The 17,207-nt window shown below is 34.8% G+C and overlaps 1 protein-coding gene and 1 non-coding gene across 6 annotated transcripts in view; one reads left to right on the plus strand and one right to left on the minus strand.

The window, feature by feature from the left end:
- ADGRB3 (adhesion G protein-coupled receptor B3) overlaps nucleotides 1-17,207 on the plus strand; it is a 723,849-nt gene that overhangs the window by 650,861 nt on the left and 55,781 nt on the right. For all 5 annotated transcript variants that reach the window (XM_077162185.1, XM_077162184.1, XM_077162181.1 and 2 more), the window contains one exon: nucleotides 16,330-16,480. In XM_077162185.1, the coding sequence (XP_077018300.1) occupies nucleotides 16,330-16,480 (151 nt within the window). The remainder of the gene's footprint in view (nucleotides 1-16,329; nucleotides 16,481-17,207) is intronic.
- Nucleotides 106-210, minus strand: LOC143685293 (U6 spliceosomal RNA). Its single transcript, XR_013176540.1, has one exon. It is a non-coding gene; the product is annotated as a U6 spliceosomal RNA (small nuclear RNA).

Here is a 17,207-nt window from a genome sequence, read left to right on the forward strand (position 1 = left end):
ATAACCATAAAAATAATGATAACTCATATTTATTGAACACTTGGTATATGCCAGGCACATCCTAAGATCTTTGATTTTTCAATTTGCTTAATTCTTTTTTTTTTTTTAAATATGGAATGCTTCACGAATTTGCGTGTCATCCTTGCACAGGGGCCATGCTAATCTACTCTGTATCGTTCCAATTTTAGCATATGTACTGCCGAAGCGAACACCAGTTTGCTTAATTCTTATAATAGCCCTATGAGATAGGTTGTATTATCATCCCCATTTTACAGATAAAGGAACAGAGGCAAAGAGAAGTTGTTGCCCACCATTGCACCAGGAAAATTATAAAGTTCACCTTCACTTCACAAGTAATTCTTGATTTCATTGTGCCAAAGACCAGGTTAGCAGAGGATGGAGAGAGGGACTCATTCTGCTTGAAGTTTGGGGTATAGGATTTGGTCAGTTTGTTTTACATGCTTTTCACGGCTTAGTAAAGTTGGTCACTAACTTAGTAAAGTTAGCCAGAGATACTGACTAACACAGGGTCATTTTCCAGAATCTGGGTATATGAAGGATGACTGGGAAGTCTCATGGTAACTGATTTACACAGAGTTAAAGGGCACATGGAATTAGTACTGATATCTCAAGTGAGCTTTCAGTACTGCGGAGAAGGGACCTGGAGAGTCTTACCAGGAGCATATCTCTCTGGAGCTTCCACTTCACTCTTGCCAATGGAGACGGAAACAGAGGAGGGGAGGGTCTCCCCACAGGAATCTCATTTGTTCACTAACGACCCAGGAGAGAGTAAATGATGACTCCATCAGTTGAGATATATTATTAGATAAAATCAAATAGGAGTTAGTAAGTGATTGGAAGTAGGAGTATTTCAGGAAGACCTCCAGGTTCCTGATTAGGAAAGATGGTTTTCTTTCATAGTAGCAAACATAGAAGGTAGAGCTGGCTTAAAGGGAAAGGTGAAGAGTTTGTTTTCAGATATGTTGGGTCTGAAATGTTTGAGGTTATGTGACTCAGAGATAAGCAGATAAGGATTTGAAAAGTAGACACAAATGGAACTAACCAATCTTAGGTTTCAAATTGATATTTTGGAAAAGTCCTTTGAGATCTCCACAAATTGTCTCTCTCATGGTTCCATAATGGACCCAGTGATGGCATTTAGCATAATTTAACTATGGTAGTTGTTCAGCAACAGCAGGCATTTTCTCTTAGGTGTCTTGAGAAGGCCACAGGCCAGGAGCAAATAATAGTCTGCCTTCTTCATGAACATGGCCAGAGACAGTATTACTCTGTATTTGTTCCTTTTTTTTTTTTTAAACACCTTTCATTGTTAGGAAGTTCTTCCAAATATTAGCCATTCAATTCTGTTTTCATAGGAGGTTCTATATAGAAGTCTGTCAGTTCTAATGCCATTCTAAATAAAAACATGAAAGCATAGCCAAAAGCTCTCTTTTTCTTTCTCTTTCTAGAGCTTTAGGAAGTGGCTAGCTAAGAGCAGATAAGATACTATAATGGGTTTGTGAATATGTATGAATAGTTATTGTTAATTGCTTTTGAGAACCCACCAAGAACCAGGCACTTTACATTTATTATATATAATTCTTACAATAACTCTGAGTGATTGGTGTTCTCAATCCCATCGTACAGATAAAAGACTGAGGCTGTGAGCTGTTGGATAATTTGTTCAAGGACACACATTTGGTAGCTTTAGCTGCCAAGAGTCAGTCCATGTATATAGAAGTTGCTGATTCCAAACCCTGGATGCACATTAGTATCACCTGGGAGCCTTAACAATTCCTATGCCCAGGCTGCAATCTAGAGCAACTACATCAGAGCCGAGGTGGGACAGAACGAATGGAGCTATAGTTTTCAAGCTCCCCAGGTGATGACCATTGTGCAGTCAAAGCTGAGAAATGCTGATCCACATCCAAAACCTGGGACCTTTTTACACCATGCTGCCTCTGATTCAAAAATTGTTTTCATTCCACATTGAAACAGTCTTGTAACTCCAATAGGACTATTGATTAAACTTGATAAACAGTATAAATAAATATCTTCTTGGTAGAAAATGTTATCTTCCTCTGCCTTCTAAAAATGTCAAAGAAAGATTTTCAAAGCTAAAAATCCCAGCAACTAAGCTACAGGGTTTTGTTTGCTCTGCTTGTCACAATTTGAAGGCGAATTTATATTTGCATTGCTGTTTCCCTCTGTTTTGAGCGTTTGTACATGGTGCTTGCAAGCTTCTGGGAAGGGATATCTGAATACACCAGAGGGTATAAACCCATTGACAAATGATTTCTTCTATAGGTATAAAACATAGGGTAAATGAGTTCCTGGAGCTTATCACACATCTTTTTTTCGAACCTCTTAGTAAAGCTTTTTGAACTCTTGGTCTTATTTAGCAGGTGATTTAATTATATTTCATTTTGAATAAAATTATTATGTTCCCAGGCCTGGATATAACAGGATCTAAATAAAGCATCTGCTGTGTATAATGTACAAATGTTTGGATTCCCAAAGGACACCTTTCAAAAATTTATACTTTTCTGTGTGTGTCAAACTTCCCAAGGTCTTCAAATTATGAACATGTTTTCTGTAAGATACATATTTTTGACATCTGTGGACAGATTTTTATGTCTATTGACAGCTATCAAGCATTTATTTTCTTATTAATAGCGCTGCATTTTTAATTTTAAAACGAAATTATAAAAATCTAGCAAATTAGAGTTGCAATTGCTTGAATACTTGTATTTTGCAACTGCTTTTATTGTTCCCTCACTCATTAACTATTACATATCATACATGACTTTTTTGGGGGAGGGGGGTGCATGGTCCAGGCATGGAACCCGGGTCTCCTGCATGAAAGGCAAACATTCTATCACTGAACCACCCATGTACCCCATACGTGATTTTATATTGGTACATTCTTCTGTTTGTAAGAATCAGTCTTGACAGAGATTCTAATTATGCAGAAAATAACTTGCCTCAAAATTCTCCACAAGATGGGTTAAAAAAGTGATAATATGTTTCCTTGTCATAGTTTGGGTCATAGCTTTTAAGCAAGTTTGTACCTTGTGTTTAATGGTGAACCAAAACTTCTAGAGACAACTAAGCCCATCATGTATCTTCTCATGATATTTTCCATTACAACCTAGGGGAAGAATGCATAGGCCAGGTATTTGGATCTATCTGTCCACCTTTCTCAGCTTTCTAAGACTGACATCGCCATCAGTATAGCATGTAACCATAGCTAAGGGATAAGGGGGGGGTGGATAAAGGGACATTGACAAAAAGCTCCTGATAAAATCCTTAATACCATAGAGGCTTTAATTTAATTATGAGAAATAATGAAGCTTGTGGTCATGATGCCCACTAATGATTTTAATGATTCGTCCCATTGGGGTTCAGGTGTGCTGCCCAGATCACATCCAAATACATTTTCATATGTTGATGGACTCCATATATTCAAAAATATATTTGGAAATGACACATTTTTCTGTTTTAGTTGGTGGTGATTTGGAAACTAAGGATTCATCATGGGGAATACTATGTTTTGTCTATCAAAACTATTATGAAATGACTTAACTGTTATAGTATAACCATATTTAAATAAACATTAGGAAAATCAGGGTCATTTAGAGCATGAAACAACATAGTATACTACAAAGAGCATAAGCCTCTGCATTTGCTGCCTGTGTAACTTTCTTTTCATTTCCTCTGTAAAATCTTTGCTCTGCCCTGAAATTGTTGTTTAAGACAGAGTAACGTGGGACATGACTCCCAGGAGTATAAATCTCCCTGGCAACATGGGACTGGATTCCAGGAATGAGCTGGGACCTGATACCATGGGATTGAGAAAGCCTTCTTAACGAAAAGAAAGAAGAGAGAGACGAGACAAAAAAAGTTTCAATGGCTGAGAGATTTCAAACAGAGTCACAGGTTACTCGAGGTTATTCTTATGCAGTATATAGATACACCTTTTTAGTTTATGGTGTAATAAAGTAGCTAGAGGAAGGTACCTGAAACTGTTAAACTGTATTCCAGTAGCCGTGACTCACGAAGATGATTATTTAACTATATAGCTTTTACAGTGTGACTGTGTGATTGTGAAAACCTTGTGTCTGATGCTCCCTTTATCCAGGGTATGGACAGTTGGGTTAAAAAATAAGGACAAAAATAAATAAAAGGTGGAGGGGATAAGGGGTAAAAAAATTGGGTAGATTGAAATATTAGTGGTCAGTGAGAGGGATGAGTAAGAGGTATGGGACAAAAATAAAAAGGCAGTAGATGGGCATGCAACGGTGGCTCAGTGGCTGAGTTCTCACCACCATGCCGGAGACCCGAGTTCGATTCCTGGTGCCTGCCCATGTTAAAATAAATAAGTAAATAAAAAATATATATGTATATATATTTGAATATATATATAAGGACTGTAGGTGCTTGTTAAGTTTTCTCATCATCTCTTAAGATACAGTCAATGTTTTCAAATATACTTGTTCGGCAATAAAAAGAAATCACTTCATGTATTTGACTAAGCTTTTAATTGCAGTATTATCAACAGCTATTATTTATTGAATGCTTACTATAAATAAGCATTTATATCACCTTTAGGCAAAGCACTTTTTAATTCATTATTCAGTTAATCCTCACAATAATTCACTTTTCATCTATAAGAGCTTCCTCCTTCTGAATAATGTAAATGTGCAGTTATTAGTGCAGTCTTTAAAGGAGTGGATTTGACACCACGGTGAAGATAAGCCAAGATTAATTCCCATAGCTTGGTATGTTAGAAGTTATCAGTGTAGCCTCTTTTGTATCATATATGTCATATACACGTTTTATGCCATATTGTAGCAAGATATATGTAATACTAATTTATTTATTACAAACAAAAAATTGTGTGAATAGAGGGAATTTTCTGAATAATTCAGATAAGAATTACTTCATGTGGAAGAATTGTTTTAGTTTGTAAATATTGAAATGTTGAGATAGGTGCAAATAACTTGATTTCTACATTAAACTGCAAAGCACTCAAATATTGATATTATTTGAGAGCTTCTAAACATTCTGTTGAAGAACTTCATTTCAGTATTCTACTTTTCACTTTCCTAGCAGCTTTTCCACATTCAGTTTCTTACACCATATGTCTCATAGGTAACATTTTCTCTTTTGCTTTTTTAAATACTTGCACAATAGATGTCTGTTTGCATATTTTTTAAATTAAGGCACACTTTGATTCATTCGAGGGTTAGGAATAAGGTAAACATAGTATTCTTTATTTTGTTTTTAGAATTCTTGATAACCTTCCAAGTGAAAAGCAACAAATGATTATATTACACATTCTAAGAAATTTCTCACTGTAATAATGCAATAATATTTTTTCAAGGTAGAATTAGAGTCATTAAAGTTTGAAAACAATAGTAAAACAGCCTTTCTGACAAATCTGTTAGGAAACAGAAAACACAGACTTGTCACATTAGAAGTGAAAAATGATATTTCTTAAAACTCAGAACATTATATACAGTCATATATTAACACATTGGGGAATATAATTGAAATGGATAATTTCCTGAGAGAATATAAATTGCCAAATTTAATTTCAGAAGAAATGAATAACCTGATGAGGTCTTTAATTAGGGAGAATTCATCATATTGTAGAATTTTAGAGCTAGAAAAGCCTTTAAAGACAATACAGTAAAAGTGATAATGTTAAGGTCCAACTTTTTTATGACAAACTGATAAAATCTCATTCATTAGCTTTGGAAATTAAGAGGTCATAGGTGATTCCTGTGGGAGGACAATTCAGGGGAGATGCTAATTGGCAAGAAAAGATGTAAGCAGGAAGTAAGGAAAGTGACATAGTAACTGAACCTTTTAAGAAATTTGGCCATGATTGGAAAGACATGTAGTAGCAGTGAGAACAAAGCAGTGAAAAGGAGGTTGTTTTGTTTTTCAAGATAAAGTCTTAAGCAAGTTTGTAGGCTAAGAGATTGTATATATAAGAAGATAGATATTAACTATAGGAAGAGAGTTTAAATTGATCAAATATGGGATCAAGAGTAGTTACCATGAGGCAAGTTCTCTTTATAAGTTCTTTCCATATATCATATAATTGATTCCTTACAATAATCTTACAAGGTAGGTGCTATTATCCTCTTTTAGAAGATATTTTAGGTAACAACCTTTAAGTGAAAGACTGAGTCTATGAAACCAGGCAGTGTGGTTCCAGGCACATGCCTACTAGCAACTCTATTACACCATCTTCTGTGAGAGGAGGAGTCTGCTTCGGAAAAGAGGAGGGAGTGAATGAAAGGCAAAATTCAAGTAGGGATAGAAGAGGGCATACAAACATACTGATGACATGGGTTGCCTGTTCCTCCTCAGTGATGTAGAAGCCAAGGTCATCTGATATAAGGGAGAAAGGAGGAAAGCTGGAGCTTCAGAAATGATGTTGAGGATTAGAATATGCAATGAGTAAAAATATCAGATGTCAGTGTGATGTCCTTAATGGAGTATTCAAACTCTGGGTCAGAGAGAATGTTTAGACTTTTGCTTTTCACTCCTTAACCATGTGAAATTGACCAAATTACTAACCTCTCCAAGCTCCAGTTTCCTCGTATGCAAAATGAGGATGATGGTTAACTGAGCACATATTATGCTGGTTTTAACATTAGCAAACGCTTTGTTCTGCTTTCTTCTTCTTTTCAAATTTTCTGAATTATTCTTCAAATTTATTTTTTATGAATGTATTATTTAATTTGGAGGGATAGAAATTTATGGTATTGAGTCTCCCAACTCATGTACATGGGATATTTTCCATTCACTCATGTCTTCTTTTATGTCCTTCAATTGTATGTTATAAATTTCTGCATTAAGTTTCTGAACACTTTTGTTGTTATTTGAAAGTACTTTATAGTTTTGTTGTTATTATGAATAGAATCTTTTCTTATCTCTGATAATTTTTCCCTGGTGCTTTTGTTTTAAATACTTTTTTCTCTCAGCTCCTGAAGAACTTATAATTAAGCCTTTCAAAGTTTTTTTTTTGTTTTTGTTTTTGTTTGATTACTGCTATTGCCTCCACCACCACACCCCTGTCTTCTTGTTTCTTTTCTCCTTTTCTCAATTGTCTTGTTATCCTTGGCTGCTTATTCATATATAACAGCAATCCTCTAAAAAGGGACTTGAAGCTTTGCGTGGGTGAATGGGATTTTCAAAACGTTGATCTTACTTTAAGATAATCAAGGAGCAAAGTGGTATCTGAAGATTTTTTTCCCTCTGGGGCATAACTTTGATCTCTGGTTGACTGGCATTCTGGGAGTAGAGGTGGGGGAAGGGAGTGGAGGACCACATGTTTTAATACATACATTTTTACCTGCTTTGCATACCTAACCACTAGTAAGCCTGGTATCTGAATTGATAGCCCAACCCTTCTAACCACTAGTAAGCCTGGTATCTGAATTGATAGCCCAACCCTTTCAACTTCTCCAGAGACTAAATCTCCCCACAGCAGTGCTCTACTGTGTTCAGTGGGGAAAGAAACAGAGTTCCAATCATTCTGCATATAGAGCTTTCAACCAACCCCTCTTTTCAGCCCCATTTGGTATTCTGTCCTTCTATTTCCACATATTAAACCTTCAGAAGGTCTATGAAGTGAATTAGCTCCATTACAATCAGTGTTTTCCATCACCACCCACCATCCCTCAAAAGAACTTCGGCTTCTTCTCGAAGTCAATTATCATCCCCTCAAAGTCTTTCAAATTTGTCAACATCTTTAGTTCACTGTTATCTATTGCCTACTTTTTTTTTTTTAACTTGTGGCTTTATAGCTCGATCATTTTAGCATGGTTTTGGAGGGAGAAAAGAGACAAATCTGACATGTTTAATTACAGTATCTGTATTACATATTCCAAGTAATAATATCAGTATATAGAGAAATTAGTTTTGTATATTGATCTCAATGTCTAATAAATAGAATTTTTGCATGTTGATTTTGCATCCAGCCAACATGTTGATCCTTATTTTGTTTCTAATAGTTTAAAAGTTGCTTCTCTTGTATTTTCTAGTAAGTAGATATGTTGTCTGAAATAATGACAATATTGACTCTTCCTTTTCTATAGTTTTTTTTCTTGTACTGTTTTACTGAGGACCTCCTGTTCCATTTAGAGTAGTAGAGAGGAACATAGTCATCCATCTCTATTCATGATGATGAGAATGCCTCTAATATTTCACTAGTAAATAGGATTTTCACCATATGTTTTAAAGAGATTCCTTTTAATAAGTGAGTTCCTATTCATAATTTGGAAAGGATAATTTTTTTAAAAAGGATAATTGCTATTATTTTTAAAAAACATAAGATAACGAGTGTTGACAAGGATGCAGAGAACTATGAACACTTGTACATTGTTGGTGGATAAGTAAAATGGTACAGCCCTGGTGGATAACAGTTTGGTAGCAACTCAGAAATTAAGTATAGAATTACATATGACCCAGCAATCCTGCTCCTAGGTATGTAACCCCAAACAAATGAAAACAGAGACCCCAAACAGATATTTACATACCAGAGTTCATAGCAGCAGTTTATAATTCACCATTGCCGAAAGATGGAACCTACCTAAGTATCCATCAACCATCTTTGATAAACAAAATATGCTGTATACATACAATGGAATATTGTTCAGCATTCACAATGAATGCAGTCCTGATGCATGTGACTACGTGGATGAACCTTGAAGACATCATGTTGTGTGAAATATGCCAGGCACAAAAGAGCAAATATTGTATCATCTGGTTGATATGAAATCATTAGAATAAGCAAATTGATTGAGTCAGATACTAGAACAGATGTTACCAGGGGCCTGAGTGGGAGTAGGGGAGTGGGAATTTAATGCTTAAATTATACAAACTTTCTATTTGGAGTGATGGAAGGTTTTGGTAATGGATGCTGGTGGTGACCCACCAACACTATGAATGTAATTAACAGCACTGAATTATGTAATGAAATGTGGCTAAAAGGGAGAAATTTTAGGTTATAATATATATATATATTACTAGAATAAATTTTTAAAAACTATATCACTTTACAACACAAACATTGAATCCTAATGTAAATCATGGACTATAGTTACTAGTACAATTTTTTGAATGTTCTTTCATGAATTGTTGCAAAAGCACCACTTTGATGCAAGGTGTTAATAATAGTGTGGTATATGCGAACTCTGTATTTTACGTGTGATTTTTTTGTAAACCTAGTTCTCCAATAAAAAAAAATCTGTAAAATAATGTGAACACTCAATAAGCCTATGAAAAACACAATTTCAACCTTTTCTCTTTCACGGAGAAGGCAGTGGAAATCCATTCCTTTGTTCCTGCTTTTTATTACCCAGGAAAGAGTCATGTTATAAGAATAATTCACCAAGTAAGTCATTGTACCCATGTCCTCTGGGAGGAAAAAAATCATTCAGATTCCCAGAATCAGAGAGATTTAAAAATAGAAAGAAATTAGAGTTCATCTAAATGACTATCAATAAAATAGGTAAATCATTTGTAATACATTTATTATATGAATTATCCTATAGTAATAAAAATGAATGTAGAAAATCTAAACATAAAATGATAATTGGAAATTAAGTTTTATCAAATGCTTTTACATTTTTGATGTGGTCACATGGTTTCTCTTTATTTAATCTACTAATATAATAAAATGTATGGAGGTCCTTTTTAAAGTTGAGTGTCATCCTGTGTTATTGGACACACTCTTATTCTGTATGATCTGGACTTTCCTTGTTTTATTTTATTTTCTGCTCTTGGACTAGTTTCTGTAAATGTTTCATTTTTATTTTAAAGAATGTGCATGCTCAAAAATCCTTTTGTGGTATTTCTGGATTCCATCTTTTATTTAGTATCTTTACATTTTTGTTGAGAAATGAAAATGGCTTATACTTTTCTTGCTCATTTTGGTATTAATGCTATGCTGGCCTTGTAAAATGAGTTGGATGTTTCTAATCTTTTTCTTTATCCTGGGAAATTTTTAAAAATGGGATTCTGTTCCTTAAATTTGTTAGAATCAGCCTATAAATTTTTCTGAAAATTTTTGTCTTTTTTGAAAGATTACTGCTTTTATTGCCATGCCGTTTTATCTACATTTATTAGATTTGTTTTCTTGAGCCGATTTTAACCCAAGATTGTCCATTTTATGTATGTTTTTACTTTTATGTATATATATATATTACATGCTCCTCTCTCAAAATACTTTTAATAACCTTTTCCATTCTTAATGTTATTTATTTTGCCTTCTCCCCCTACCATTAAAAAAACACATAGTTGCCAAAAGTTTAGCTGCTTTGTTGGTCTCTTAGTGTCAGCTTGGGTTTCATGGGTCAATATTACGCCTTTGTTTTCTATTTTGTTAATTTCTGCTTTTATCTTTATTAAATTCTTCCTTCTGACTTCTTTATGTAGCCTATTTATTTTCATTTCTTCTTATTTTCTAACTGTATAAAGTTGTAAATGCACCAGCTACTGTCCTGTACTGCCTAAACTGCCTTTATTTTTAATCAGTTCTAAATGTCTTATAATTTAAGTTTTTAATGCCTCTTTATTTCATGAGTATTTAAAAGTTGTTTTTTTATTACCAAAGTTAGAGAATTTTAATTTTGATTTCATTATATTGTACTCTGTGAAAAAGTTCTGTATGTTCTGAACTTTCCTTATTTTATTTTCTGTCGTTGGGCTTGTTTCTGTAAATGTTTCATTTTTATTTTAAAGGACTGCATGCTCTGTTTCTAAAGGATAATATTGTGGAGAAAGAGAAAATAGATTATTTTATTGATTGCATTAATTAAGTTTTCCATATTATTATTTTTTTCTCCACTTTTTCTCTGGCTTTCTGAGAGACGTAAGTTAAGTCTTTCATTATGATCTTAATTTGACAGCTTCTAGTAGATTTCTCCTTTTTTGCATCATATGCATTGAAATACTGTTATTAGTTTCATACAGAATTATTGCTTCTGAATCATTTTTATGACCTGCTCCTTTTATCAGTTTGGAAAAGTCCCTCATCATCTCTTAATACTCTTTCCAATATTCACATTCTGTCATCTGATTTTTGCCCTTTAGCATTTCTTTAAAAATATGTATTTTTCATCCTCCCTTCTTAATCTTCCTGTACCATTGGTTTTGTGGTATGTCTTCTAGTGTTACTGGGTATTGATATTTTTATCCATTATAGAAATTCTTAACTTTTAAACAGTGCATTTAAAGCATTCTCACTTATTAGTTCTGATGTGTTTGGAATTATTTCTTTATTTGTTTTTGTATTTATCATGTTTTTTTGTTTGTTTGTTTTTGTTGTCCCTTAGACTGAGGGACAGTTCTTGGTTCTGTTTTTCCCTTCACTAGTTTACGGATTTGTTTCTACTTTTTTGTGGTTACCATAACATTCTTAATATAAATGCTCAAACATATTTTTCTGTCATCGAGAATAACTCAGTATCTACAATATACCTGAGAAAAAGTAGATGCTTAGCATACTTTTATTTTCCTCTCATAACTCTCACGCCTCCCATTAACCCTCATTGATATTATTAGGAATTTTATATCCAGATGATTATACTTTTAAAATTTAAGATAAGAATGTATTTAGCTCTGTATTTTATTACTCATTTGTTATGTGCTGCTTCTTTTATCTCATTCCCTCTTCATGGATTTCTTTTTCTTCTTATTGTTGTATATTGTCTTTAATTCTTTCAGAGGGGAGCTTGTTGTAGTAAACTATAAAGTTCCTTTATATTCTAAATATACCTATATATCTAACTCTCCCTTGAATAATAGTTTGTCTGGATGTTGAGTTCTCCCTTCAAAAGTTATTTTTTTTTTAAATATTGAGGTAATTATTCCACTGTCTTTTTGTATCCAAGGTTGCTTACAAGGAGTCTGATGTCTGTCTGACTCATTTCTTTGTAAGTCATATTTCTCTTTACTCTGACAACTTTTCAAATTAAACTTCTTTATTCTCGATGTTCATAAATTTCATCAAAATGTATCTCACCATGTGTTGTGTGTCTGTGTCTGTGTTTTTCTCTGTGTATATTTGTCTTTAACTTATCCTGCAGTCAGGAGAAAATCTAAGATAATATTTCTTTAAATGCTGTCTCTTCTCCCAATTTTCTCTATTTCATCCTTCTGGAATTACTTTTAGACAAATGTTAGAACTTCTGGATCCATCCTGTGTCTTAACTCTCATGCTTTTCATGCCTTCATAGTACTCACACTAGTGCCAGTGAAGCTAAATCCTGCCCTTATCTGCAGTTTTGATAAAGCTTCGACTGCTTCCATCTGATTTCGGTTTCTCGGGGATTTGTCACAATTTCTAATCCACCCAGGTTTACTCTTCTTTTTTTTTTAAAGACACTATTTTAAGAGATATTTTCTGTTTTCTCTGGGGAGTTAGGGTGCGTGCATACTTGAGGGTGACAGGTATAAATGGTTCTCAGTTTACCAACTGAAATCCTTCTTCCAGTTCTGCACTATTTGTCAGCCACATTCGTAAACTCTGAAGCAAGACCAGATTGAGTTTGGTTAGGCTGGTGGAACAGAAGAACTGGATGAAGACCTGGAGGTGCTGGTGAGATCCATGTTTGGAGCCCTCAACTGTGAGGCCCTACTGTTATGATTGTGAAGAATAGACATAGGGAGGCTGAATAAGGAAAAGGTTTAATACTGGTAGCGACAAATGAACAGTTGTGTTTTAGTTTCCCGTTGCTACAACAAATAACGTACAATGGGTTGGATTAACAACAGGAATTTTTTGGCTCGTTGCTTAGGAGGCTAGAAGACTTGCTTCCTCTGGGGTTGGTGTCTTCTGACTGTCTAGTAATCTTTGGGGTTCCTTGGCCTTCCATCACCATGGCAATGCCCATGGCAGTGTCTTCTCCTTTCTCTTCTGGCTTCTGTTGATTTCCAGCTTCTTCCTTCTCCCCACAGCTTCTCCCCACAGCTTCTCCTTCCATGTCCAATTTCCTTTGCTTATAAAGTCTTCAGCCTTATTAGATTAGGGCCCACCCTCATTTCAGTTTGGGCACACCTTAATGAATAACATCTTCAAAGCTTCTATTTACAAATAGGTACACACCCACAGGACTAGGGTTGGGACCCAAACATGCCTTTTGTGGGGGATATGATTCAATTTCCAGTATTTTGCCTTCTGGACTCCAAAGAGACACGTTTCTTTTCATGTGCAAAATTCATTTTTTACATCACAATATTCCACAAGCCTTAAATCATATCAGTAACAATAATAAGTACAAAGTCTCATCAAAATCACTTATGGATGTGATCCCTCCTGGAACAAAATTCCTCTCCGGTTGTTTCAGTTCACTAAAGCTACCAGAATGCAATGTACCAAAAATGGGTTAGCCTTTATAATGGGATTTATTAACTTACAATTTACAGTTCTAAAACCATGAAAATGTCCTAATTAAGGCATCAACAGGACAATACCTTCTCTGAAGTCAGGCCACCAGCATCGGGACACTTCTGTCACTTGGGAAGATACATGGCCAGCATCTGCTGGTCCTTCACTCCTGGGTTCCCAGCTTATGGCTTTTGAAGCTTCTTCTCGGCTTCTCTGGAGCCTTTCTGAGCAATCTGGGCTTTTTCTGTCTTTTATCCTTTCATAAAGGCCTCTAGTAAAAGGGTTAAGACCTACTTTGAATGGGCTGGATCACATCTCAACTGAAATAACCTAATGAAAAGGTCCCACCTATAACAGTTCTGCCCCCACAGAAAAGGATTAAAAGAACATGGCTTTTGGGGTGCATGGGTGGTTCAGTGGTAGAATGCTCACCTTTCATGCGGGAGAGACCCGAGTTCGATTCCCAGACCATGCACCCAAAAGAAGTAAAGAGACAAAAAAGAACATGGCCTTTGGAAAAAAGAATGAAATGTGACCCCTACCATACAGCATACAAAAATAAATAAATAAATAGCATGGCTTAATGTAGGACCTGACTCCTGGGAGTGAGCTGGGACTGGCATCATGGCGCTGAGAAAGCCTTCTTGACTAAAAGGGGGAAGAGAGAAGTAGACAAAATAAAGTCTCAGTGGCTGAGGAATTGCAAACAGGGTTGAGAGGTTATCCTGGAGAATATTCTTACATGTTATGTAGATAGCCCTTTTTCTCTCCCCCTCCCCTTGCCCTGTTCCTCCCTTCCCCCCTCCTTCTCTTCCTCTCCCTCCCTTCTTCCTCTCCCTTTCTCCTTTTGGTCAACAGCTTACCTCCATACTGGGAGCATTTTCCAGGCATATATAAATATTCATGTGACCATAATAGAAGGCCGTTAGCCATTTGCATAAGCCTCACTCCTGTAGTTACAATACATTTACCCACAAATGTGGCCATATTATTGTTCAGGAAAATATGAATTATTGAAATAAGTACCAGTAGCCCAAAATTACATGAATCTCAATTTATATTGCAGTTAAATTGTCAGGAAATCATGAAGTAACAAACATAATGTAGAGAGAGCAGTTTAAAAGCAAATAGTGACTATCTTATTATTTCCTATAAAATTTCAGTACAACTTTAGAATCTAGGGTTTCAAGCCATTTTTACATTGTTTGATATAGCTCTATGTTGACAGTATAAATGGAGAAGAAATCGCTGTTCTAGCACATACACAAGTAAGATGAGGTAAAATGGTGGGAAAAAATGAGATGTGAATTGGAAAGCATTAACTTGTCTTCAGATTTTTGGTGGAAGAGTTATTGAAATTCAGATTGGGATTAGGGATTACATATTAAGAATGAGTAAAGTAGGTAACCCACAGATACTTAAATCTTCACTTGGTAGAAGTCTCTATATTTTGAGTATAGAAGGAATCATGGTTGTTTAATAGTTACTATGTTACACTAGAGACAGGAATAAAGTTATAATAACGGTGTTCAAGAAATTTGTGACTATCATTCTCAAAGTTATCATTTTTGTAAGTATGACTTTAGGTATTAAGTATATTTATGTATTACGTGAGATAAAGGATCAAGTGGTGAAAAAAGGTAATGCCTTTTTTTCTTTTTAGTGTTAGTTACAATAATGATGATAATAGCTTCCATACATTCTCTCTTATCATTGTAACAACCAGGTGAGGCTAACATGATAAAGTTCTTTTAATAGAATTAAGAGAAGTGAAAAGCTAGGTTAGCATCTGGTGAATGTTAACAAAGTAAACAAATATGAAAAATTTGGTCCAGAAAATAGAAATTTTTAAAAGATATTCTTAGCCATGGAATAAGATGGAGGTGGGAAGATACAGCTTTATTTATAATGTTTGGTTTGGGTTTTTTGGTTTGTTTTTTTTTTAAGATTTTTATTGTTTTTAGTCCCTCTCTCTTTGTTTTGTTGCTCTTCAATTTTTGGGCACAGCAAGACTGAGACTCACAAAGAAAGTAATTAGTTATGTTGTTTGTTCTGGTTTATAAAGACCTTCATTCCAAAGAGATTTACATGATGAAATTATACTAGTGGTGAAATGAGTAGTAGCTTTTAGGAAAATGAAGCAGCAGACCCCTCTAGCAGACAAGCCACGAGTAAGCTAATGGTGGGCATGTTCAGATTGATTAAATTGCACGAAGAAGAGACATCTATGAAACCATAGCTGTGTACTGCCAGTGACTCAATTTAGCTTTTTGATATGATTTGACTAGGACACACATTGCAGTGTAATAACCCAGAAGCAGTGTATTAAGCACTTTAAAATGCATGCTATTTTTTATGCTCAGCTATTAGCCAAACCTCATTTTATACTTTGCTGTTACACCTTGAATATCACACTTATTTAAAAACAAAGTACCAGTGGATCACTTTTCCTTCAGAAAGCCTGTTGCACTTGCAAATATAATGTTAACAACATAAATAAAACAACAAAGAACAATTCTCAGCTTAAAAAGGAAGGATATAAAGGATGTAGCCACAATACTGATGTGAGAGTTCTGTAACTTTGATTAAACCAAGGAAGGGACCATTTCTATAATTGTATTTCAAGAAAAATGTCAAATAAGGCAGTAATTTAAATCTCCCTTGAGTATGAATTTCTATTTGCTGTTTACCTCATTAAATATTGAATGCATAAATGGAATAGGACATATTTTTTTCCTATCTTTGATGCTGTATACAGCATAAAAACTACCGGGTATCTGATTTCTGTAAATAATTACTCTGACAGAGGTGTAGTAGATATTTGAAATAAAAGGAATGAGTTAGAAATTAACAATCCTGTGAAGAAGAAATGATTCTCCCCCCCTCGTATTCAGTGTGAGTCTTTGTTGTTTCCACAGAGCATCTGTACAACCACCACTGCATTTTTGCACTTTTTCTTCCTGGCTTCATTTTGTTGGGTTTTGACTGAGGCGTGGCAGTCATATATGGCTGTAACTGGAAAAATTAGAACTCGGCTTATAAGGAAACGTTTTTTGTGCCTTGGATGGGGTAAGCATGTTTATATACCTTTCACCTTCAACATTTATATTATGAAGCGGTAGAGAGTAAATATGTCCAAGCTACTTTTTCTTTGTGTCTAATTTGACATATAGAAGTTGAAATACATGGACACAGTCATTTTTTAGCACTTATTGTTCATTTGGAACTTTAAAAAGGAGTAAGTATTTACTGACCAAGTGGCTAGTCAGGGCTGCATGCTTTGAGATGAGACCTGAGATTTCTATAGGCAGAAAAGCAAATTTCTCCACTAAAGCTCTCAAATTCAACAAATGGCATGCATGAAGAAAAGAAAGATGACTATATATATTAGTATTTGTTCAAAAATATAGTGTGCCCCTCCTGGGATGTTTTCTATAGTTATTGGTCATTGAATCTTGTGAAGGAATGTGATATCACTAGAAAAAGCTCACAGAGGAAAGAGAATAGCAGGAAGGAAGGGAAATGGTAGAAAAAAGATAGATGTGTGTGTTGAGGAGTAAAAAAGTGATTAGATGATCTTTTTTTTTTTTAACCTGAAAAGGCAAACATGAAAGGAAGACATGGCAAAAAAATAAAAATTGACAGTATAGATTAGACTTAGCTCTAGTCACCAAAACACACAGGTTTTCATTGAACTTGAATGAAGTGAGTGTAATTCACATAAGCATAAACTAAAAGATGATGTTGTATCAGAATTTGTGCAGGGATGCAGATAATTGAATTCAGAGATGAACGG

Source organism: Tamandua tetradactyla, chromosome 5 (genome assembly GCF_023851605.1).
Source record: "Tamandua tetradactyla isolate mTamTet1 chromosome 5, mTamTet1.pri, whole genome shotgun sequence".
NCBI lineage: Eukaryota > Metazoa > Chordata > Mammalia > Pilosa > Myrmecophagidae > Tamandua > Tamandua tetradactyla.